Below are 23,093 nucleotides of genomic sequence, written 5' to 3' on the forward strand. Positions count from 1 at the left end.
GTTTACGTTAGCTGTTACAATTTTTACGCAGTTTTAAATCACGGAAAAGGCTTCTGAAATGCTGAAAAGCTGGAGACCAATGGGTGAACCCGGAATAGGAGGTCCTAGTGCGCGAAGCAATCAGAACGCGCCAAGGGCGTGGCTTTAGCGGCATGGATTGCCTACGTCATATTGAAACTATCCAATCCGAAACTTCAGATGTTAGACACCGCCAAGATTGGTTTTCAGACTAGGACGGTGGAAGGTAACAGCTGAACACGAATCTCGTGCTAACGGCTAGCAAAGGCAATAGACTGGTGTTTATCGATTGAAAGGGGGGAATTTATACATTTGACATTCGAAAGGATGATTTGTCTATCTAGCGATCTCTCCAAAAGATAGGCTATCTGCTTTGTAACTTGTTATGTTAGCAAGTTAGCTAGCCACTTGCTACTGCTAACTAGTGCGTTGACCTCGTTGGCTAGCCAGTTTGCTAACGRTGACTAATTTACCCAACTAGTTAGAATTGCAAGACTGGTTAGATACACCTAGCTATCCGTTATGGTTATCAAGCCCACCAGCTGACCATCAAAATATGAATCGTGTTATTGTAGTTAGCCAGTCATAACCAATATAATTTAGTCACTTTCTCTTGCACGTTAGTGTCAAGTTATATTTATGAAATATTTCGTTGTCATTGATGGTTGCAGATTTATTCCTACAATATAACGTTAGTAGGCAAAGTTTTGTCCRAGCTTGCTAGCTAACAGTAATATTCTAGTCTTCGCCTACCGACCAATTACTACATGTACGACAGCTAGATTATAGCTAGCAAACTAGACCATTTGGTTATTTTTTACCATTTACGGCCGATGTATCCGAGCGCTATTAATGTAATTTATAGTTATTAGCTAGGTGGCTAGCGATGTTACTTGGAAAAGCATCCATTTTGAGATTGAGACATGATGGACCAGAAAGCTGCCTAACTAATTCGTTAAGGTCAAACTGTGCATGTAGGTATATCTCAGGCGTGGAGTGTTGAACTGCTTAGAAGCTTAAATTCATTATTTCAGAATCATGATAATTTCACGTATAGTTTTGTTTCCTGTTTGGCGATAGGGATTTAGACCTCCTCTTCCTCTGTCCTCGATGCCAACAAAACAGCCGTCGAAGAAGCAGACGAAAGAGTGCACTCGTAAGTGCATATCAAATTAAACCTTTACATTGTTTGGTAATTCCTTATTGCAAATGCATGTGTTGGCTTTTATTATTATAATGCACGCAGGATATATTTGAATCCGTTTTCTTATAGCTACACAATCGTCAATTGCATTCGGAATAGTCTCAAAATGTGCCTCTAAACTAGCTGGCCTGTAATATCACTAACGTTAACGTTCGGTAGGTAGCTTGCTAGCTAGTTAGCATCAGTTTGCACCTAGAGTTAGCTATCGCAGAATGCTGGATAGAAACAAATTCCCATATAAAAATTAATTTGCCAGCCAGACAACGTGCATAGTTGTAGCTGGCTAGCAATTTCTGCTCTGCCTTGTAAACTTCGTGGGGAATCTCGGGTCTAGGACGTGGTCAACAACACCTACTAGGCCTTACAGTTTGCATGATAAAAGTTATGGTAAGATATCAGAAATATAAAAATGAGGACGTTTGATAGATATCACAGATGATCGAACTCATCACTTTGAAATATGCAATCGAAATTGCTTTCCAAAGACAATTTAGTCGGCTAGCAATGTTTTGTTCYGGCTATAGCGAGGTAGCCAGCTAGTGCTTTTGTGCAATATATTGCTTGCATACTAGCGGCCTTGATTTTTTTGATCAATAATGCAATCTGCTGCCTACCMTTGCAAACATTTCATGTACAATATGCAGTTCGTATACATGTGCAATACATGTGCAATAGTTCACCTGTGTGACATTCTCATAACTAACTCGTTAGGGGAGGAATTTCCAGGGTAATGTTTTATTTATGCTCATATTTTTTTGCTCAATTGCTCCCCATACCAAAGTCGTCCTGCTTTGTCCAATGCATTCTTGGAATTATTCAGGTTAAAGCCAACTTTAAATGGGTAGTTTCCACKGTGTACTTTTATGCACGGACAGCTAAAAATCCAGCTCTAGTCATTGCATTACACACTCCCCTGCTGTATCATGGTTGTTCTGTTTCAGGGAACTCGTTGGTGACATCAGAGCTTCCCTTTCTTCAGACAGAGCCGAGCCTTACTTTGTTCCGACAGGATGATGGCCAAAGATGTGAGTCTGATCAGAGACAACCAGATGCAGTATTCTTCCACCGTGGTCCTGGGGGCCTTACAGACATTTAAGAGATTCAATACAGAGACCAGCTGTTTAAATTTTACTGGAGTAGATGTTGATGGTGTCTTCCCCACAGGTTGGTCTGATGGAAACCAATGGAGAACTGAAGGTTTTTATTGACCAGAATCTGAGTCCTAGTAAAGGTGAGCAAAGCACAGTGTTGTGCTCCAGAATATAGATCAGTGTCATTCAAACCTTGTCTATGTCCTCAACTCAACAGCAGGGGGCAATAAGACTACACAGAGGGTTGTCTCATTTTACTCCCCTCCCAACTTTCTTGTCYTCTTATTACTGGTTTCCATATCAAACAGTGCAGGTGTTCTAAATATCTGTGTACCCTCATATAAATGTTTTCCCTTACGTGGGCCAGTAAGTCTGCATCCCATAGGGCCTCCTGCCTGTTCTCTAACCATCTACCTGAGAGAACTGGATATAAAGAGGCAGCCATTTTGTTGACAGTGGTTCCAGATTACCCTTTTGACCCTAGTGTTTACTCTGCTCCTTCCCAGGTGTCTTGTCTCTGGTTGCTGTCCATCCTGTATCCATCCCTGTGGCCAAACAACTACTGCCCAAAACACTGGGGCTCTCCAATGTCAACATTGCTCCACACATGGTGAGTGTGTCTGTCTACCTTCACTATTTACCCGAATGGACAGAAATAAACTGCAATACAATCATATCACAACCATATACTTGATGATAAAGTATTTTATTTTGAGACTGTGTGGTAGATTGCATGTTGATATTTGCTCTCGCAGACATTGCAAGCACAACCTTCTTAATTGCAAGCTCACCACTTGCATACACTTGGCCAAAGCGCTTCACAGCTACAATCTATCAGTTTATAGACAAGCACACACATACTTCATGGTCTCTAAGCCCCAACCATTAGCCTTGTGAGGTGACCGGGGATGAGCTTAAGCTGATCAACCTCTGCAGTCAGCAGGATTACACACCATCCCATTACYTACATGAGAATATGTACATTCTTTTCACCTTTTACCTCAGAGAAGACTCACTCCACCACAGGCACATGGTATATTATGAGTCAGCTGCATAATGCTRTTTCCATTTCTTATGGTCTTGTGGGAGATACACCCACCCATAAAACATTGATATACAAGCTGACACCGTGATGGCTCTCAAGGATCTTAACTGGACTTTGTGCAAACTGGAAACCGTATATCCTGAGGCTGAATTTATTGTAGCTGMCAACTTTAATAAATTAAATCTGAGGGAAATGATACCAAAACATCTACAGTGCATCTACATCATCACTAAGCTCAGAGCCCTGGGTCTTCACTCCTCCCTGTGCAACTGGGTCCTAGACTTCCTGACCGGCTGACCCCAGGTGGTGAAGATGGGCAACATCACCCCTCGCGGATCATCAACACTGGAAACCCACAGGAGTGCGTACTCAGRRCCCACCTGTACTCCCTGTTCACCCATGACTGCGTGGCTATGCATCTCTCCAACTTGATCATCAAGTTTGCTGACGACACAAGTGGTAGGCCTGATTACCAACAATGAGCAGCCTGCAAGGAGGCGGCCTGGTGGAATTGTGCCAGGAAAATAACTTCCAACATCATCAAAACGAAGGAGCTGATCATGGACTACAGGATACTGCGGAGAGCACACGCTAGAGCTTGGACAATAAACTGAAAATTATTGATGCTGATCGCTTATCGCATAAATTTTGCTGATTTTAAAGTTAATTACATTGAGTAGCCTATACTAGAGACGAAGTTTAAAATGAAATACGTTTGCTAATATGGGTGATTGATGGTTGTAGCCATCACTTGTCCAATCAACAAAGTAATAGTTTATACAAACTATTTTAAACTCTGGTGCACATTGTTTATAAATGTATAATTATATTTATTGTTATTGCGATACATTTCTTAAATTGATGCTATATGGATTTCATATCGCCCAGCTCTAGAGCACGCCCCCTTCCACATCAACGGGGCAGCAGTGGAGAGGGTCAAACATTTCAAGTTCCTCAGCGTGCACATCACTGAGTACCTGAAATGGTTCCTCCACACCGCCGCCTCTTCAACTTCAGGAGGCGGAAGAAATTCAGCGTGGCACCTTAGACCCTCACAAACTCCTACATATGTACCATCGAGAGCATTCTGTCTAGCTGCAATGCTGCTGAGTTTTTCACGCTCAACAGTTTCCTGTGTGTGTCAACAATGGTTCACCACCAAAAAGACATCCAGCCTACTTAACATAACTGTGGGAAGCATTGGAGTCAACATTGGCAAGCATCCCTGTGGAAAGTTTTCAACACCTTGTAGTTCATGCCCTGTCGAATTGAGGCTGTTCTGAGGGCAAAGGGATATACAGTGCATTCGGAAAGTATTCCGACCCTTTCCCTTTCCCATATTTCCATACTTTCTTTTTTTTTATGTTTGCAAATGAAGAAAAAAAATGCTTTATGTAAATAAGCATTCAGATCCTTTGCTATCAGACTCGAAATTGAGATCAGGTGCATCCTGTTTCCATTGATCATCCTTGATTGGAGGTCACCTGTGGTGAATTCAATTGATTGGACATGATTTGGAAGGGCACACAGCTGTCTATATAAGGTCCCACAGTTGACAGTGCATGTCAGAGCAAAAACCAAGCCATGAGGTCAAAGGAATTGTCCGTCGAGCTCCGAGACAGGATTGTGTTGAGGCACAGATCTGGGGAAGGGTACCAAAACATTTCTGCAGCATTGAAGGTCCCCAAGAACAGTTGCCTCCAAGTTTGGAACCACCAAGACTCTTCCTAGAGCTGGCTACCCGGCCAAACTGAGCAATCGGGGGAGAAGGTTCTTGGTCAGGGAGGTCAGTCTGACAGAGCTCTAGAGTTCCTCTGTGGAAATGGGAGAACCTTCCAGAAGTACAACCATCTCTGCACCACTCCACCAATCAGTGGCCAGACGGTAGCCACTCCTCAGTAAAAGGCACATGACAGCCAGTTCGGAGTTTGCCAAAAGGCACCTAAAGGACTCTCAGACCTTGAGAAACAAGATTCTTTGGCCTGAATGCCATTTCAATTAACAGTTGTGCCTTGTTAAAAGTTAATTTGTGAAATTTCTTTCCGAAAAGCGTTGTGTTGTGACAAGGTAGGGGTGGAATACAGAAGATAGCCCTATTTGGTAAAAGACGAAGTCATATTATGGCAAGATTAGCTCAAATAAGCAAAGAGAAATGACAGTCCATCATTACTTTAAGACATGGTCAGTCAATCCGGAAAATGTCAAGAACTTTGAACGTTTCTTCAAGTGCAGTCGCAAAAACCATCAAGCACTATGATGAAACTGGCTCTCATGAAGACCGCCACAGGAAAGGAAGACCCAGAGTTACTTTGTTTTTAAAATGTATGGATATCCAGGGGCACACTCCAACTCTCAGACATTATTTACAAAAGATGCATTTGTGTTTAGTCGGAGCGCACACTGGATGCTCGGGCGAAGGATTCAAGCGTTGTGGGCTTACCCAAGCTAACGTTGGCTAGCTTGCTAGCAACTTCCAGACACAAATGAGAGAACACCTCACTCTGACCATTTTACTCACACTAGCAGAGCTGTTTAGGCAGTTTTCATGTCATCCAGAGCTTTGGTGACTAATTGTGCTGCTGGCAACAATTTAATTGTGCGTTTTTGCCGACGTTTACTGACACCGGCCATATTCAATGGGTGTTGAGCACTTGTAAAGTCATCAGTTATTCTGCGCTCTGGTACACTCAGAGGAGAGTGCTCTGAAATCGGAGTAGATAGCCAGAGCGAATTTTCTAAGCACCCGAATGTKKATTGAAAGCACAACGYCTAWACKACTTAAGCTAAGAATGACGGGAATAATAGTCAATAAATGTTGGGTAGTTAATTAGTTAGCATATAGTTCATATACTGGCAAGTTTGATGTATTAGTAGGCCAACTAACTTTAGGTAGCTAGCTAACATACCGTTACATACTTCTGTACTGATATGCTATGTGGTTCATAAGGATAACATAGCTATAAAATTGGCAGACATAACATGTAAGGTAACTTCTTTGAAAAGTCATTACTTTAATACATTGCTCAACATTTTCTTAACATTTGTAGTAATTAGTTAAAGCAATGAATTTGTATCCGCCCTCGTTGGACTTCGGCTGCATATTTTCCACAATTTTCTTTAAATCTGAAAACGTTGTGAAGCCACACCCATTTCCAGAATTGCATTATGGGCCCTAAAAGCACGGAAATAGTGTCCACTGCTGGTACACTTCGTATTTTGACGAATGTAGTATGACATCCGGGAACTTTTGGTACACTAACTGTATCCATACTATCACCAATAAGCATACTATATACTCAATTTACATCACAAATAGTATGGTTAGTGCAGTTAGTATGAGTATTCGAACACAGCTCGTGTTCTCTTTTTAAGTGTGAGTTTGACCGTTTTTTCCCCCATGTCCTGCTAAGCATTCAAAATGTAACTTTTGGTACTTTTGAGTACTTTTGGTTGTCAGGAGAAATGTATGGAGTAGAAAGTACAATATTTTCATTAAGTATGTATTGAAGTAGAAGTTGTGAGAAATATCAATAGTTACGTACAGATACTCCAAAAAATGGCTTGAGTAGTAGTTTGAAGTATTTTTACTTAAATACTTTACACCGCTGTTTGTGAGGGGCCGCAGTGGCTCGCCGGTCTGCGTACCCCTATCTTGACAGCAGAGAGAACAAATTTAAGTTTAAGTTCATTTCGGGCAATGCTACACATTTTGGCATCAGGTGGAGAGAAATGTTTGAATATGCTATCAGTGTGAGCAACAAAATCAAATGGGCTAAACCACAGGTATCAAACTCATTTCATGGAGGGCCGAGTGTCTTCAGGTTTTAGCTCCTCCCCTTGTACTTGATTGATGGATTTAAGGTGACTAATTAGTAAGGAATTGGTAAAAAAAAAAAAAACMGTTAAGGCGTTTATTTTCATCAAATCAAATGTTATTGCGAGTGTAGCGAAATGAAATGCTTGTGCTTCTAGTTCCGACAGTTAGGCAATATCTAACAAGTAATCATTTACATTACATTTTACATTTAAGTCATTTAGCAGACGCTCTTATCCAGAGCGACTTACAAGTTGGGCACTTCACCTTATGATATCCAGTGGAACAACCACTTTACAATAGTGCATCTAACTCTTTTAAGGGGGGGGGGCTTAGAAGGATTACTTTATCCTATCCTAGGTATCCTTAAAGAGGTGGGGTTTCAGGTGTTTCCGGAAGGTGGTGATTGACTCCGCTGACCTGCGCTCGGGAGTTTGTTCCACCATTGGGGTGCCAGAGCAGCGAACAGTTTTGACTGGGCTGAGCGGGCAGCTGTACTTCCTCAGAGGTAGGGAGGCGAGCAGGCCGGAGGTGAGGAACGCAGTGCCCTTTTGGGTGTGGCCTGATCAGAGCCTGAAGGTACGGAGGTGCCGTTCCCCTCACAGCTCCGTAGGCAAACACCATGTCTTGTAGCATGCGAGCTTCAACTGGAAGCCAGTGGAGAGAGCGGAGGAGCGGGGTGACGTTAGGAGAACTTGGGAAGGTTGAACAACCAGACGGGCTGCGGCATCCAGGATCACGCCAAAGGTTCTTAGCACTCTGGAGGAGGACACAATGAGTTGTCAACCGTGATGGCGAGATCATGGAACGGGCAGTCCTTCCCCGGAGGAAAGAGCAGCTCCGTCTTGCCGAGTTCAGCTTGAGTGGTGATCCGTCATCCACACTGATATGTGCTGCCCAAGACACGCAGATGCGATTCGCCACCTGGTTATCAGAAGGGGAAAGGAGAAGATTAGTTGTGTGTCGTCTGCATAGCAATGAGAGCAGAGACCATTGAGGATATGACAGAGCCAAGATGACTTGTGGTTATAAGCGAGAATAGGAGAGGGCCTAGAACAGAGCCCTGGGGGACACCAGTGGTGAGAGCACGTGGTGCGGAGACAGATTCTCGCCACGCACCTGGTAGGAGCGACCTGTCAGGTAGGACGCAATCCAGCGTGCGGCCACGCCGGAGATGCCCAACTCGGAGAAGGGGGTGGAGAGGAGGATCTGATGGTTCACAGTATCAAAGGCAGCCGATAGGTCTAGAAGGATTGAGAATAGAGGAGAGAGAGTTAGCTTTAGCAGTGCGGAGCTGTGCCTCCGTGACACAGAGAAGAGCGAGTCTCAGTGAATGACTAGTCTTGGGAACCTGACTGATTTGGATCAAGAAGTCATTCTAGAGAGAAGCAGGAGAGCTGGCCAAGGACGGCACGTTCAAAGTTTTGGAGAGAAAAGAAAGGGATACTGGTCTGTAGTTGTTGACATCGGAGGAGCGAGTGTAGGTTTTTTCAAAGGGGGTGCAACTCTCGCTCTCTTGAAGCGGGAAGGGACGTAGCCAGCGGTCTAAGGATGAGTGATGAGCGAGGTGAGGTAAGGAGAAGTCTCCGGAAATGTCTGGAGAAGAGAGGAGGATAGGTCAAGCGGGCAGTTGTTGGGCGCCGGCCGTCACAAAGACGCGAGATTTCATCTGGAGAGAGAGGCGAGAAAGAGGTCAACAGCACAGGGTAAGGGCAGTGTGAGCAGAACCAGCTGCGTGTTTACTTAGCAAAACGAGGATCGGATGTCGTCGAACTTCTTTTCAAAATGAGTTGACGAAGTCATCCGCAGCAGAGGGAGAGAGAGGGGGGAGGAGATTCAGGAGGGAGGAGAAGTGGCAAAGAGCTTTCCTAGAGTTAGGGCAGATGGCTTTGGGAAAATTTATAGAAAGGGTTAGGAAAGGCTGCTTAGCAGCAGAGACAGAAGAGAGAAATGAGAGAGAGGGAGTAAAGGATGTGCCAGGTCCGCAGGGAGGCGGAGTTTCTCCTCACATTCCGCTCGGCTGCCCGGGCCCTTTCTGTGAGCTCGCAATATCGTCGAGCCACGAGCAGGGAGGGAGGACCGACCGGCCGGAGATAGGGGAATAGAAAGTTAAAGGATGCAGAAAAGGGAGCGAGAGGAGGGTATTGAGGAGGCAGAATCGGAGATAGTTGGAGAACGTGTTGAGCAGAGGAAGAGATGATAGGATGGCAAGGAGCGAGGAGTAGCGGGGGGAAGAGAGGCGGAAGTGGACGGCTGCGATACCATCCAAGTAGGGAGTGTGGGAAGTGTTGGATGAAGCGAGAGGGAAAAGGATACAAGGTAGTGGTCGGAGACTTGGAGGGGAGTGCAATGAGATTAGTGGGAAGAACAGCATCTAGTAAAGATGAGGTCAAGCGTATTGCCTGCCTTGTGAGTAGGGGGGGAAGGTGAGAGGTGAGTCAAAAGAGGAGCGGAGTGGAAAGAAGGAGGCAGAGAGGAATGAGTCAAAGGTAGACGTGGGGAGTTAAAGTCACCAGAACGTGAGAGGTGAGCCATCCTCAGGAAAGGAACATATCAAGCGTCAAGCTCATTGATGAACTCTCCAAGGGAACCTGGGACGATAAATGATAAGGATGTTAAGCTTGAAAGGCTGTAACTGTGACAGCATGGAATTCAAAGGACGATAGACAGATGGGTCAGGGGAGAAAGAGAGAATGTCCACTTGAGGAGAGATGAGGATCCCGTGCCACCACCCCGCTGCGACCAGAACTCTCGGGTCGTGCGAGAACACGTGGGCAGACGAGGAGAGAGCAGTAGGAGTAGCAGTGTTATCTGTGGTAATCCATGTTTCCGTCAGTGCCAAGAGTCGAGGACTGGAGGGAAGCATAGATGCTGAGATGAACTCTGCCTTGTTTGCGCAGAATCGGCAGTTCCAGAGGCTGCCGGAGACCTGGAACTCCACTGGGCGTGCGCGCTGGACCACCAGGTTAAGAGTGGCAGCGGCACGCGGTGTGAAGCGTTGTATGGTCTGTGCAGAGAGGAGAGAAGAGGGATAGACAGACACATAGTTGACACGGCTACAGAAGAGGCTACGCTAATGCAAAGGAGATTTGAATGACAAGTGACTAACACGTCTCATTGTTCAGAGAGTTAAGCTTACGTTGCAAAAAATCTTATTGACTAAAATGATACAGTTGCTGCCGGCTGGTGAAGTAGGCTAGCTAGCAGTGGCCGCGTTGTTGACTTAGTTTTGAAAGTGTAGCTGGCTAGGTAGCCTCGATAACTGGCTAGGTAACCTTTGACAATTACTCTAAACTACACAATTATCTTGGATACAAAGACAGCAAAGACAACTATGTAGCTAGCTACACTACACTAATCAAGTCGTTCCGTTGTAATGTAATAGTTTCTACCGTGCTGCTATTCGGTAGACGGTAGACGTGGCTAGCTGGCTAGCTGCTGGCTAGCTAGCAGTGTCTGCCTACGTTAGAAGGACGAAAATAGCTGGCTAGCTAACCTCGGTAATTACGATAATTACTCTAAACTACACAATTATCTTGGATACAAAGACGGCTATGTAGCTAGCTAAGATCAGACAAATCAAACTGTTGTACTGTAATGAAATGTAATACTACCTGCGGAGCGAAATGCATAATCGAACTATTCCACAACTACCTAATACACACACATCTAAGTAATGGAATAGGAATATATACATATAAATATATGGATGCGGCGTAGGCAAGATGCAATAGATAGTATAAAATACAGTATATACTATGATATGAGTAATGCAAGATTTGTAAACATTATRAAAGTGACTAGTGATCCATTTATTTAAGTGGCCAATAATTTCAAGTCTGTATGAAGGCAGTAGCCTCACTGTTAGTGATAGCTGTTTAACAGTCCGATGGCCTTGAGATGGAAGCTATTTTTCAGTCTCTCCCAGCTTTGATGTACCTGTACTGACCTCGCCTTCTGGATGGTAGCGGGGTGAACAGGCAGTGGCTCGGGTGTTTCTTGTCCTTGATGATCTTTTTGGTCTTCCTGTGACATCGGGTGCTGTAGGTGTCCTGGAGGGCAGGTAGTTTGCCCCCGGTGATGTGCTGTGCAGACCGCACCACCCTCTGGAGAGCCCTGCGGTTGTGGGCAGTGCAGTTGCCGTACCAGGCATGCTCTTAATTGTACATCTGTACAAATGTGTAAAGGTTTTAGGTGACAGGCCGAATGAAGATCTTCATCTGGTTACACTGTTATAGAGTAATTGTGCCAGTCCTAATCACAATGTTGTCACCATTGACGATGGCTGTCAATCATCGTTGATAGACAATGCAATCGCAATGTCGCCCAACCCTACAATAACCTTTTCAATAATGTATGACTATGATGGTCTGTTCATATTGATGTGTGTTGTAGGTGTATGTATTTTTTTTTTTACAGCTTGCTGCAAAGCAAATTACACTCTTGGATTATAAAGCTTCTTTACTCTAAAACTTAAATGGTTGACCTCTCCCCCCCTGTAGGTTATTGGCACGCCCCAGAGGCCCAGTGTTTCCAGTGCCATACTGGTGAACAGCCCTCACACACCCAGCTCCCAGTTCCTCACACAGAGTCAGCCGGCCGACGCGTCGCCTTGGTCATCGGGGTGAGTTTAGTTGATTTATTTATTCTGTGTGCCTATGTGATATGCCAGTGTAGTCTAGAAGTATATAGCTGTGTTTAACCACCTTTGTCCACAGGAAGCGTGGTAAGAAGGGGGAGAAGAATGGCAAGGGCTTGAGGCATTTCTCCATGAAGGTGTGTGAGAAGGTGCAAAAGAAGGGTGTCACCTCGTACAACGAGGTGGCAGACGAGCTGGTGGCAGAGTTCAGCGCTGCAGACAACCACATCTCCCCCAATGACTCTGTGAGTTTTGCAGCTGTATGCACAGGGCTCTTCAGGCTGGGGAAGTCTGACTTCACTTTCTCTGAGACATAATTTTCTGTGACATCAGACATTGTCTGAATTCCTATTTATGCCAACACTCTGTCAGACAGAATTCTCCGTTGTTGCATCACTCTTAAAACTCCTTACATTCTCTCTGACAGAAGTCCTCGTTATGACATCACTCTCTGACAACCCATCACGTTTTTCAGCCTTACTCTTAGACAAAACAAATCTCTATATGACATCACAATTTCAGACACAACAAACCTACTTAGGAAATGAAGTTATGACAGGGTCTTCCTCGAGCCTAATTTATGTCCGCTACTTTTGCTTTTGGTGTTCGGACTTCGACCATCAGCTGCCATCCTCAGTGTTCCGCTTCATCCACCTCCTTGTAAAGTCCGAAAGAGATTTCGGGGGGTGCGGACTGAAGCGGATGTTTTGATATTAGGCTTTAGCACACTGGTTTCATTATGACAAATCCACATGATCATTATGACACAAACCCAATGGAAGCGCTCTGCACACACAGGAGTCAGAGATTAACCCCTTCCCCCTCTCCTTGTAGCATGTGTATGACCAGAAGAACATCCGTAGGCGTGTGTACGACGCGCTCAATGTGCTCATGGCCATGAACATAATCTCTAAAGAGAAGAAAGAGATCAAGTGGATCGGTCTGCCCACAAACTCGGCCCAGGAATGCCAGAACCTAGAGGTGAGTCTAATATATACACAGAACAAAAATATAAACTAAACATGTAAAGTGTTGGTCCCATAATTCACGAGCTGAAATAAAATATCCCTCAAATTTTTCATATACACAAAAAGCTTATTTCTCTCAAATGTTGTGCAGAAATTGTACATCCCTGTTAGTGAGTATTTCTCATTTGCCAAAATAATCCATCCACCTGATAGTTGTGGCATATCTAGAAGCTGATTAAACAGCATGATCATTACACAGATGCACCTTGTGCTGGGGACAATAAAAGCCCACTCTTAAATGTGCCGTTGTCACACAACACAATGCCACAGAGGCCTCAAGTTTTGAGAGAGTGTGCATTTTGCATGCTGACTGCAGGAATATGCAGAGCTGTTGCCAGAGAATTTTATGTTAGTTTCTCTACAATAAGCCGCCTCCAACGTTGTTTCAGAGAATTTGGCAGTACATCCAACCGGCCTTGCAACCGCAGACCACGTGTATGGCGTTGTGTGGGAGAGCTGTTTGCTGACGTCAACGTTGTGAACAGAGTGCCCCATGGTGGCGGTGAGGTTATAGTATAAGCTACGGACAACAAACACAATTGCATTTTATCGATGGTGATTTGAATGCACAAAGATACAGTGATGAGATCCTGAGGCCAATTGTCGTGCCATTCATCCGCTGCCATCACCTCATGTTTCAGCATGATAATGCACAGCTCCATGTCGCAAAGATCTGAACATAATTTCTGGAAGCTGAAAATGTCCCAGTTCTTCTATGGCCTGCATACTCACCAGACATGTCACCCATTGAGCATGTTTGGAATGCCCTGGATTGACTTGTACGAKAGCGTGTTCCAGTTCCCGTCAATATCCAGCAGCTTTKCACAGCCATTGAAGTGGGACAACATTTTACAGGCCACACTCAGCAGCCTGATCAACTGTATGCGAAGGGCGTGTCACGCTGCATGAGGCAAATGGTGGTCACACCAGATACTGACTGGTTTTCTGATCCACATTTTTATTATGTGACCAAAAGATGCATATCTGTATTCCCAGTCATGTGAAATCCATAGATTAGGGTATAATTTATTTATTTAAATGGATTGATTTCCTTATGAACTGAGAAATCTTTTTAATTGCATGTTGCGTTTTTATTTTTGTTCAGTGTATATGCACAGTGCATTCAGAAAGTATTCAGGCCCGTTAACTTTTTCCACATTTAGTTACTTAACAGCCTTATTTACAATGAAGGCCTACCGGGGAACAGTGAGTTAACTGCCTTGTTCAGAGCAGAACGACAGATTATTTAATTGTCAGCTCAGGGATTCGATCCAGCAACCTTTCGGTTACTGGCCCAACGCTCTAACCACTAGGCAACCTGCCACCCCTCTTCTTGGGTTTGATGCTACAAGCTTGGCAAACCTGTATTTAGGTAGTTTATCCCGTTCTCTGCAGATCCTCTCAAACTCTGTCGGGTTGGATGGGGAAGACTCGATGCTGTAACTCAATACTGTAATCGCTGCCAAACGTGCTAAAACAAAATACTGAGAAAAGGGTCTGAATACTTATGCAAATGTAATGTTTCAGTAAAAAAGAAAATATAGAAATTAGCAAAAATGTCTAAACCAGTTTTTTTTCTTTGTCATTATTGAGTTTTGTGTGTAGATTGAGGAGAGAAAAAAAACAATTTAATCAATTTTAGAATATGGCTGTAACGTAACAAAATGTGGAATAAGTCAAGGGGTCTGAGTACTTTCCGAAGCCACTGTGTATATACATTCACACCTGGTACACCATGAACTCTCTTCTCCCTCACTCCCTCTTTTCTTTTACGCTCTCACACCCTGGATGTGTTCTGCTCCTCCTCTGTAGGTGGAGAGACAAAGACGACTGGAGAGAATCAAGCAGAAGCAGTCACAACTCCAAGAGCTTATATTACAGGTGATCAGCTTCCCTCCTGTTACAGGACTAGCTTGCCTCCTGTTACAGGACTAGCTTGCCTCCTGTTACAGGACTAGCTTGCCTCATCGACAACAATACAATCACTGATAAAGGCAAGCATATACAAGACCACAGGTTGTCTTAAAGGGGAAATCAGCAGTTGCTACATACATTTTTAGACTTAAATGAATATGTACCCATTGATTCTTTAAGAATATAACTTAGAAATGCCCCCAATAGCTTAGCTGAACTGCCGTACCCCATCAGAATCCAAAATATATATAAGCCTGTTTTACTGGTTAAAAAACMATCATTTTGATATCATGTCCATGCATCCATAGCTTTGTCTGAATTTGAGTTGTTATTTCTCGAGCCCCATCCCTCAGCTTTCTACCAAAACAACTGGTGGTGACAATGCTTTATTGTTTCAACTGCTGATTGGCACTTTAACATTGTTCTAATGTTCTCTCCATGATCCCCTCCTGCAGCAAATAGCCTTTAAGAACCTGGTGCAGCGGAACCGACAGACGGAACAGCAGACAAACAGACCTCCACCCCCCAACTCTCTCATCCACCTCCCCTTCATCATTGTCAACACTAGCAAGAAGACTGTCATCGACTGCAGCATCTCCAACGACAAGTGAGTGACTGTTAAATTTGAGTGTCTGTGTAAATTGATCATCAACTTAATTCATGTAGACATTTCTATTTTGTCCCACAGAATTTTCACCAAATAAATGTTAATGTAAATGGGCCATTTAAAATGTCATTTTATCAGACTCTTATCCAGTGTGACTTAGAGGAGCAATTAGCGTTAAGTGCCTTACTCAAGGGCACATTGACAGATTTTTCACCTAGTCAGCTCAGGGATTCGAACCAGTTACCTTTTGGTTACTGCACCAAAGCTCCTAAACGCTAGGCTACCTGCCGCCACCCAATAAAGTATCGTATTGAGGCAATGGCAACACCCCGCTCAAGTTTTTCCAGGATTGAATGTTTTCATTCATGTTCTAACCATGCCATTATATTCACCTCTTTACTTTCCTTCTCTTTAGGTTTGAGTACCTGTTCAACTTTGACAGCATGTTTGAGATCCATGACGACATTGAGGTGCTGAAGCGTATGGGCATGGCCTGTGGCCTGGAGGTGGGCAAGTGTTCCCCGGAGGACCTGAAGGTGGCACGCAGCTTGGTGCCCAAAGCCCTGGAGCCCTACGTCACAGGTCAGAGACCATAGGGGTCAGGGTTCATAGTGCATGCTTAAATTTCAGTCATAGGTCAAGTCATTGAGCTACACACTATCCTTATCAAAGTAAGTGAGATGAATTGGGCATGAAATACTCAAACATGTTGCTAATTCGGGGTATATTGGTCCTGTTTGGTTCTCTCTAAGGTATATATGTGAACGTGTGTACTACTGTCTCACACAGAGATGGCCCAGGGCCCGATCAGTAACGTCTACATCACTGGAGGATCCTCCACCAACGGGGGGCGCCATCACGGCCAGGGCAGGTGAGTCTCTCTCTCTCTCCTCTACTGTTGCCCTAGTCAGGGTGTTCTATAGCACGTTCACATAGAGGGAGAGTAAGAGTTACCATATTTCTATCTCTCTCTCTCTGTAGTGACAGTGGTGCAGATGGTCCCCTGGCCTCCAGCTCTAATGACTCTCACTACAGTGGCTCCCGTGTTGAGACTCCTGTGTCGTACATGGGGGATGATGACGAGGAGGATGACTATGATGAGAATGACGATGACGATTAACCTCCTGCCACTTCACGCATTTCTCCTCTCCAACAAGCAGTCTGTCTCTGCATCTCTCTCTGTATCGCTTTTTCTCAAGGGCGTTGAAGAATGTTTGAGTATGGAGGCTGTGCAACCCTCTTCTCAGAGCGGGGTCCTGAATCACATGATAGCCAATGGCTCTCTGGGAAGTGTAGTTTATGGCTTTGGCACTGTGCTGCGTCCTTTCTGTGTATTATCACCTCCTCTTGGCAAGCCATCCCACTCGAGAATAAAGCTACAACAAAAAATCTTCCAGACAACTCATTGCTGTTGGAGAATGTATAGTGTTCCTTGTGTGTGAAATAGTTATCTTTATTATGTTTTGATTACGTTGGAGAGACTCAATGGTGAACCACTGTTTCAAGATGGCTGCCAGTGTAACTGCACCAGCGCTCTGGCTCAGAGACATTCACTGGATCCAAAATGGCTGATTTAGTTGCCAAAACGCCCTAAGAAAGATTGAGACTGCCCTTTTGAAAGTGTGGACACTATTTTGTTACACCTCCCCTCCCCTGCTATTTGTGGCATTGATTTCAAGCAGAGATTTTGTATCTGCTCCCCACAGTTCTGTAGGCAGCTGCTTTTCTGGTCCTTGTTTTTGTTTTTGGAGTGTTTTAGCAGCGACTCAATCCCTCAGACCACCCTGTCACACCGTGGTAGTGTTTACAAATGACCGGCACCGGCGAAGAAAATAACTCCTACCCACGCTAACTATAGGAACATGTTAAGCTTTGTTTGTGAAATGTAAACGGATGCTGTGAAGCTTTTAGTTTATAGCATCCTTTACAGGTCAGTGGCGGAAGGAAGACCTGGACATGATCGATGTATCAAATATGTGGGTTGTGTAGGTCTCTATGGACTCACTTCGAAGATCTCCTTTTTCAAACTGAACAACCCATGTACTGATTCTTCCAAAATACCTTTTCTGTAATCTAATATAAGTTTGAAAATTAAATATAGAGAATGTTTTAACAAGTTGACTTCAGTGAGCGTTTGTGCGGTTTTATAACTTCTAATCTGAAAAGCAGTTGGATGGTATTTTCTCAATTGGCTTCAATAGCTGAACTAGGACTATAAAACCTCAAATGTGTCAAACATTAAATCCAATGGGAAATCTGTGTTAATTGACTTGCAGTTTAATTGACTACGTTATGATAATGGTGCCCGGGGTGACTATCCTGAGCTGAATGGCAAGTGTCTTCACTGACATTTTCAACCTCTCCCTGTCTGAATCTGTAATACCAACATGTTTTAAGCAGACCACCGTAGTGCCTGTGCCCAAGAACACTAAGGTAACCTGCCTAAATGACTACCGACCCGTAGGACTCACGTCTGTAGCCATGAAGTGCTTTGAAAGGCTGGTCATGGCTCACATCAACATCATTCCAGAAACCCTAGACCAACTCAAATTTGCATACTGCCCCAACAGATCCACAAATGATGCAATCTCTATTGCACTCCACTGCCGTTTCCCACCTGGACTAAAGGAACACTTATGTGAGAATGCTATTCATTGCCTACAGCTCAGCGTTCAACACCATAGTGCCCTCAAAGCTCATCACTAAGCTAAGGACCCTGGGACTAAACACCTCCCTCTGCAACTGGATCCTGGACTTCCTGACGGGCCGCCCCCAGTTGGTAAGGGTAGGTAACAACACTTTCGCCACACTGATCTTCAACACGGGCACCTCAGGTGCGTGCTCAGTCACCTCCTGTACTCCATGTTCACTGATGACTGCACGGCCAGGCACGACTCCAACACCATTAAGTTTGCCATTGACACAACAGTGGTAGGCCTGATCAACGACGAGCCAGCCTATAGGGAGGTCAGAGACCTGGCTGTGTGGTGCCAAGACAACCTCTCCCTCAACGTGATCAAGACAAAGGAGGTGATTGTGGACTACAGGAAAAAGAGGACCGAGCACGCCCCCATTCTCATCGACGGGGCTGCAGTGGAGCGGGTTGAGAGCTTGAAGTTCCTTGGTGTCCACATTACCAACAAACTGACATGGTCCAAGCACACAAAGACAGTCGTGAAGAGGGCACGACAAAACCTATTCCCCCTCAGGAGACTGAAAAGATTTGGCATGGGTCCTCAAATCATCAAAAGGTTCTACAGCTGCACCATCGAGAGCATTCTGACTGGTTGCATCACTGCCTTGTATGTCAACTGCTCGGCCTCCGACCGCTAAGCACTACAGAGGGTAGTGCGTACGGCCCAGTACATCACTGGGGCTAAGCTTCCTGCCATCCAGGACCTCTACCAGGCAGTGTCAGAGGGCCCTAAGAATTATCAGACTCTAGCCACCCTAGTCAGACGGTTCTCTCTAATACCACACGGCAAGCGGTACCGGAGCATCAAGTCTAGGTACGAGAGGCTTCTAAACAGCTTCTACCCCCAAGGCATAAGACTCCTGAACACCTAATCAAATGGCTACCCAGACTATTTGCATTGTCGTCGTCATCCCCCTTTTATACCACTGCTACTCTTATCTATGCATAGTCACTTTAATAACTACCTACGTGTACATATTACCTAAACTAACCCGTGCCCCCGCACGTTGACTCTGTACCAGTACCTCCCTGTGTATAGTCTCGCTATTGTTTTTTTACTGCTGCTCTTTAATTACTTTTATTTCTTATTCTTAGCCATATTTTTTTAAACTGCATTGTTGGTTAGGGGCTCGTAAGTAAGCATTTCACTGTAAGGTCTACTACACCTGTTGTATTCGGCGTGTGTGAATAATACAATTTATTTTATTTGAACGTGTGAGCGATATGATGGAAGAACTGAGGGCTAGAGGGACCCATAACCATGTTGCTTTCACCTGTCTGAACCTTTCATTTCCGAGGGCCAGGGGCCTTTCCGAAGGGTCCAGAGTTGTCCATTTTAGACTGCGCATGTCCCCCCTATACTGTGCTGCACCGCTGCTTGTTCTTTAGACAACAGGTGCTACTCCAGCCACAGTGACTGAATATATTATTTTCAGCTTGGGCTCACTCAGCCTGTGGTATTAGGGAGTTAGTGGATAAAGGCATTACTGTCTGAAGGGTGTTGAGTCAGGTGTGTGTGAGAGAGACCGATAAAGCGCTCAGGAAGTATGCCTTGGGACATGAGGAGGATCTTGTGTCCTCTGTCCTGCTGAAGGCACTTATCTTTCTTTCTCCTTCCTATCGCTCCCTCTGTTCATCTTACCCTTCTCTAATCCTCCCTTTAACGGCTTCACTCCCTTTCTCTAACACCTTTTACTCTCACATTTGAATTTCTTTATCTCACTTTTCTCACCCGATCTCTCCTTCACCATGCTCTCTGAGTGCTGCAGGCAGCCCCTCTCCCTCCATTTCCATGGATTTGGGCAGCCTGACCACGGTGGTTGCCAACTCGGCCTACATCAATGCCCGTGAGAGCTTTGATGGCTCAAACCTGGCGGCCTCGCCTGACAAGAAGTACCCCACCCGCCTCAAGTTGCCCCACATCAGTGTGTGAGGGCCTCCAGGAAACCCTGGACCTGGCCTTCTAGTCAGTCTGTGTGGAGCAGCCCATTGGCTAGAGAGGAGAGGTGTCTGCCTGCCAGATGAAGGCCACAGGGAATCTGTACACCTGCATGAAGCTCAACAAGAGGCTGAAGAAGAGGAATGGCTATGAGGTGAGAGAGGGAGGGTGGAGTGAGTGAGTCTTTGGTATGCCCCACCTGAACTGTAGTCTAGTCTCCTGATGTTTACTGTAGTTGTGGTCCCCAACCTTTTGAGTCGAGATCACTTATGCAGTCAAAAACCTAGCTGAGATCTACAGCACAAAAAAAAAAAAAATGAGATTTTTAACAAACTAATAAAAACAGTTATGTAAGAATGAGGTTTGTGCAGTAGGCCTAATAGCTTATCACAGCATATTGGCTATATGCCTGGCCTGTCGATATTGTTCTTCTATACAGACCATATTATATTTCAAAACTCGAGCTTTGATAACAAAATAGATCAGTTGGTGCAGCACTTGCGAGGCAAAGCTGAGCATAAATTGAAATAATTTGCCAATTACATTTTTTTATTTTACTGGACTGATTGCGTCTGATGGTCATGGTGCGTTCAAGACAACTGGGAACTCGAGAGAGAAAAAAGGGGGGCCAGCCTTTGTGCCTTTGTATCATTGGCTTTTCTACAGAAATGTTTTGTGATCGACTAGGAGTGCCTTGAAGGTTGTCCAGTCAATCAGTGACCACTGCTGTAGTTGATGTGAGAGAGAGAAGATACTATCTAAAGGGGGAAATTAGTTAATTAGAGTACAATATGCTTCTGTAGACTATTAATGCTAGATCAGAATAGGATTGTAAACACAATGACTAATGACATGGAGGGTAGTGCTACAGTGTCTCTGCCTCTGTGACTGTTAGAACCCCCTTATCTGGAGTGGAAATGGTTATGTTCATGGAAGCAGTTTTGATGTAGGCTACAGTACCTGTTCTCCAGTAAGTGATGAGGAGATAATGGTCTTAATCACTATAGCCTCTCTTGGCCCTCTGTATTAAACACAGCACAGGGATAGCGTGATTATAGAGAGCTTTAGGGAAAGCTGTGCTCAATGGAACTGCTGAGGATTGTCTAGGGCCCTGTTTTGAAAATTGTTAAAATACAGAATTCCTCATAACAGTCACTGATATAATATGATTAGATAGGTGAAAGCAAGGATTCCATGTCATAACTTTCACTTATCCAGCCATGTTAGATCAGTGATTACTTCAAGGAAGGAAAGATGCATTTTAAAAGTAATCGAACTACCAGTATGAATTTGTGAGTGAGTGGTTGCTATTGTCATGTTTGTCCCCCTCCTCTGCTTTAGGGGGTGATGGTGGAGAAGAGGATCCTTGCCAGGGTTCGCAGTCACTTCATCGTGTCCCTGGCCTAGAATACTCTGACTGGTTATGACCATCATGAATGGAGGTGACCTGAAGTGAACTCATGCACAAAGCACATACCCACACACCCTGCAGGAACTATCCTATTTGTTGTTTCTTGTAATAGATCTGTAACATGTTTGTTCTCGTACTGCACCAGATACCACATCTACTTGATAGATGAGAACAACCCAGGGTTTGAGGAGCCCAGAACCTGTTTCTATTCTGCTCCGATCATCCAGGGCATGGAGCACCTCCACCAGAAGAGCATTCTCTACAGAGACCTCAAACCTGGATAATGAAGCTGCACACTGAGATACAGTTATGTACACACACACGTTTGTTTGACGTGATGCGACGTTGTCCTTAGGTAATGTGCGTATCTCTGACCTGGGTCTGGTGGTTGAACTAAAAGAGGACCAGACAAAAAGCAAAGGCTATGCCGGAACTCCACGTCAGTCTCACCTGCCCGACCTCATTATCTCACAATGGTCTCACGTTTAGTGTCTCCAAGAAGCGCCACTCTGTCTCTTGCGACTGACCTTTAACCTTTGACCTCTGCCCCAAGGGTTTAATGGCCCCGGAGCTGCTGAAGGGGGAGAAGTATGACACCTTAGTAGACTATTTCGCCCTGGGGGTCACGCTGTTTGAGTTCATGGCCGCCAAGAACCCGTTTAGGGAACAAGGGTAGAAGGTAACCCACTCTATCCTGCCTCCCTTTCATGTCTTAACTCTTCAAACTGTGTGAAGGCTAATCCATTTAATTCAGAGGTCTCCAATTCTGGTCGTGTTGTAGAGCCACTGGAGTCTGAAGGCTTTTGTTCCATCTCGGCACTATCACACCTGTTTTTCATTCTTCATTCATAGACAATGATTATTTGAGTCAGGTGTGTTAGTGCAGGGCTTGAACAAAAGCCTGTACACCCAGTAGCTCTCTTGGTCCAGAGTTGGTCTATGACTGATGTAATGTCTCTAACCTGCAGTCGTCTTCTGGTCAGGTTGAGAAGGAAGAGCTGAAGGAGCGTTTCATGATCGGGATGGTGGTCTACCCAGAGACATTCAGTGAGAACGGCAAGTCCATCTGCTCCGGGCTGCTGGAGAAACAGGTGGACCAGAGACTAGGCTTCAAGAACGGCGCATGTGACGAGATCGGGGCACACCCCTTCTTCAGCGGCATCCACTGGAGGAGACTGGACGCAGGTAAGGATGCAAATTCCAAGTTATAACAGAACCAAATGGTAAATTCTAAATGTGGGCTGTATTTGGGCTATTATAATTTTGCTTGGTTTCTATCTAGGTCATCCCACAGCTGCCACAAAGAGACTTCACGTCAGAAGCACACTATCCCGCCCTATGAAGTTTCCTGTGCAGGGAGTCGATCTTGGAACAGCCTAAGTCATCCACCTGCTGCTTGGCTGTTACTGTGGAAAAGGAGGACAAAATGTAGAGCGCAGATGTTTCGGACCAGACCAACAGTAGCCCTTTGCAGTGATGTTGTGTTTAGTTCACTAGTAATGGAAAATTCCAACTGACATCACAAAGCACTGCCAACTGATTATTTATTGAATGCTAGATGTTTGGAAAAGAACAATGGAAAAAAACTGTAATAAAAAAATAACTCAGAGAGCTTGATGGGGACATACACTGGCCTTGTGACAATGATACCTAAACCCAAACAAACACTGAAACAGAACAGCCGATCA

General features: G+C 44.8%; 2 protein-coding genes across 4 annotated transcripts; both read left to right on the forward strand.

Annotated features, from left to right (window-relative positions):
- The first annotated feature begins 85 nt into the window (after window positions 1-85).
- On the forward strand, window positions 86-17,625 carry LOC111959637 (transcription factor Dp-1). 3 transcript variants are annotated; one of them, XM_023981358.3, is made up of 13 exons: window positions 86-992; window positions 1,099-1,174; window positions 2,164-2,247; window positions 2,387-2,453; window positions 2,820-2,923; window positions 11,675-11,796; window positions 11,891-12,056; window positions 12,646-12,792; window positions 14,652-14,720; window positions 15,209-15,360; window positions 15,776-15,942; window positions 16,150-16,231; window positions 16,342-17,625. In XM_023981358.3, the coding sequence occupies exons 3-13, from the start codon at window positions 2,233-2,235 to the stop codon at window positions 16,478-16,480; spliced, it is 1,230 nt and encodes a 409-aa protein (XP_023837126.1). In that variant the 5' UTR covers window positions 86-992; window positions 1,099-1,174; window positions 2,164-2,232; the 3' UTR covers window positions 16,481-17,625. The 3 variants fall into 3 exon arrangements, 2 of the variants coding, with proteins under 2 accessions (XP_023837126.1, XP_023837127.1); XM_023981359.3 differs by having other exon boundaries at window positions 86-244; XR_002876704.2 differs by lacking the exon at window positions 86-992 and having other exon boundaries at window positions 999-1,174; window positions 16,113-16,231.
- Window positions 17,626-19,622: 1,997 nt separating this feature from the next.
- On the forward strand, window positions 19,623-23,042 carry LOC111959775 (rhodopsin kinase GRK1-like). The gene is made up of 5 exons (XM_070437676.1): window positions 19,623-20,148; window positions 21,336-21,436; window positions 21,551-22,084; window positions 22,389-22,590; window positions 22,688-23,042. Exons 4-5 carry the CDS (start codon window positions 22,419-22,421, stop codon window positions 22,783-22,785), a joined length of 270 nt encoding a protein of 89 aa, XP_070293777.1. The 5' UTR covers window positions 19,623-20,148; window positions 21,336-21,436; window positions 21,551-22,084; window positions 22,389-22,418; the 3' UTR covers window positions 22,786-23,042.
- The last annotated feature ends 51 nt before the right edge of the window (window positions 23,043-23,093 follow it).

Source organism: Salvelinus sp. IW2-2015, linkage group LG36 (assembly GCF_002910315.2).
Source record: "Salvelinus sp. IW2-2015 linkage group LG36, ASM291031v2, whole genome shotgun sequence".
Lineage (NCBI taxonomy): Eukaryota > Metazoa > Chordata > Actinopteri > Salmoniformes > Salmonidae > Salvelinus > Salvelinus sp. IW2-2015.

Bases quoted from the DNA above. Each gene is read 5' to 3' on its own strand.
- LOC111959637 (XM_023981358.3), top strand. The intron at 15,361-15,775 runs GTGAGTGACTGT...CCTTCTCTTTAG, and splicing joins TGCAGCATCTCCAACGACAA to GTTTGAGTACCTGTTCAACT. The intron at 15,943-16,149 runs GTCAGAGACCAT...TGTCTCACACAG, and splicing joins CCTGGAGCCCTACGTCACAG to AGATGGCCCAGGGCCCGATC.
- LOC111959775 (XM_070437676.1), top strand. From the start codon at position 22,419: ATGATCGGGATGGTGGTCTACCCAGAGACATTCAGTGAGAACGGCAAG. The intron at 22,591-22,687 runs GTAAGGATGCAA...GTTTCTATCTAG, and splicing joins CTGGAGGAGACTGGACGCAG to GTCATCCCACAGCTGCCACA.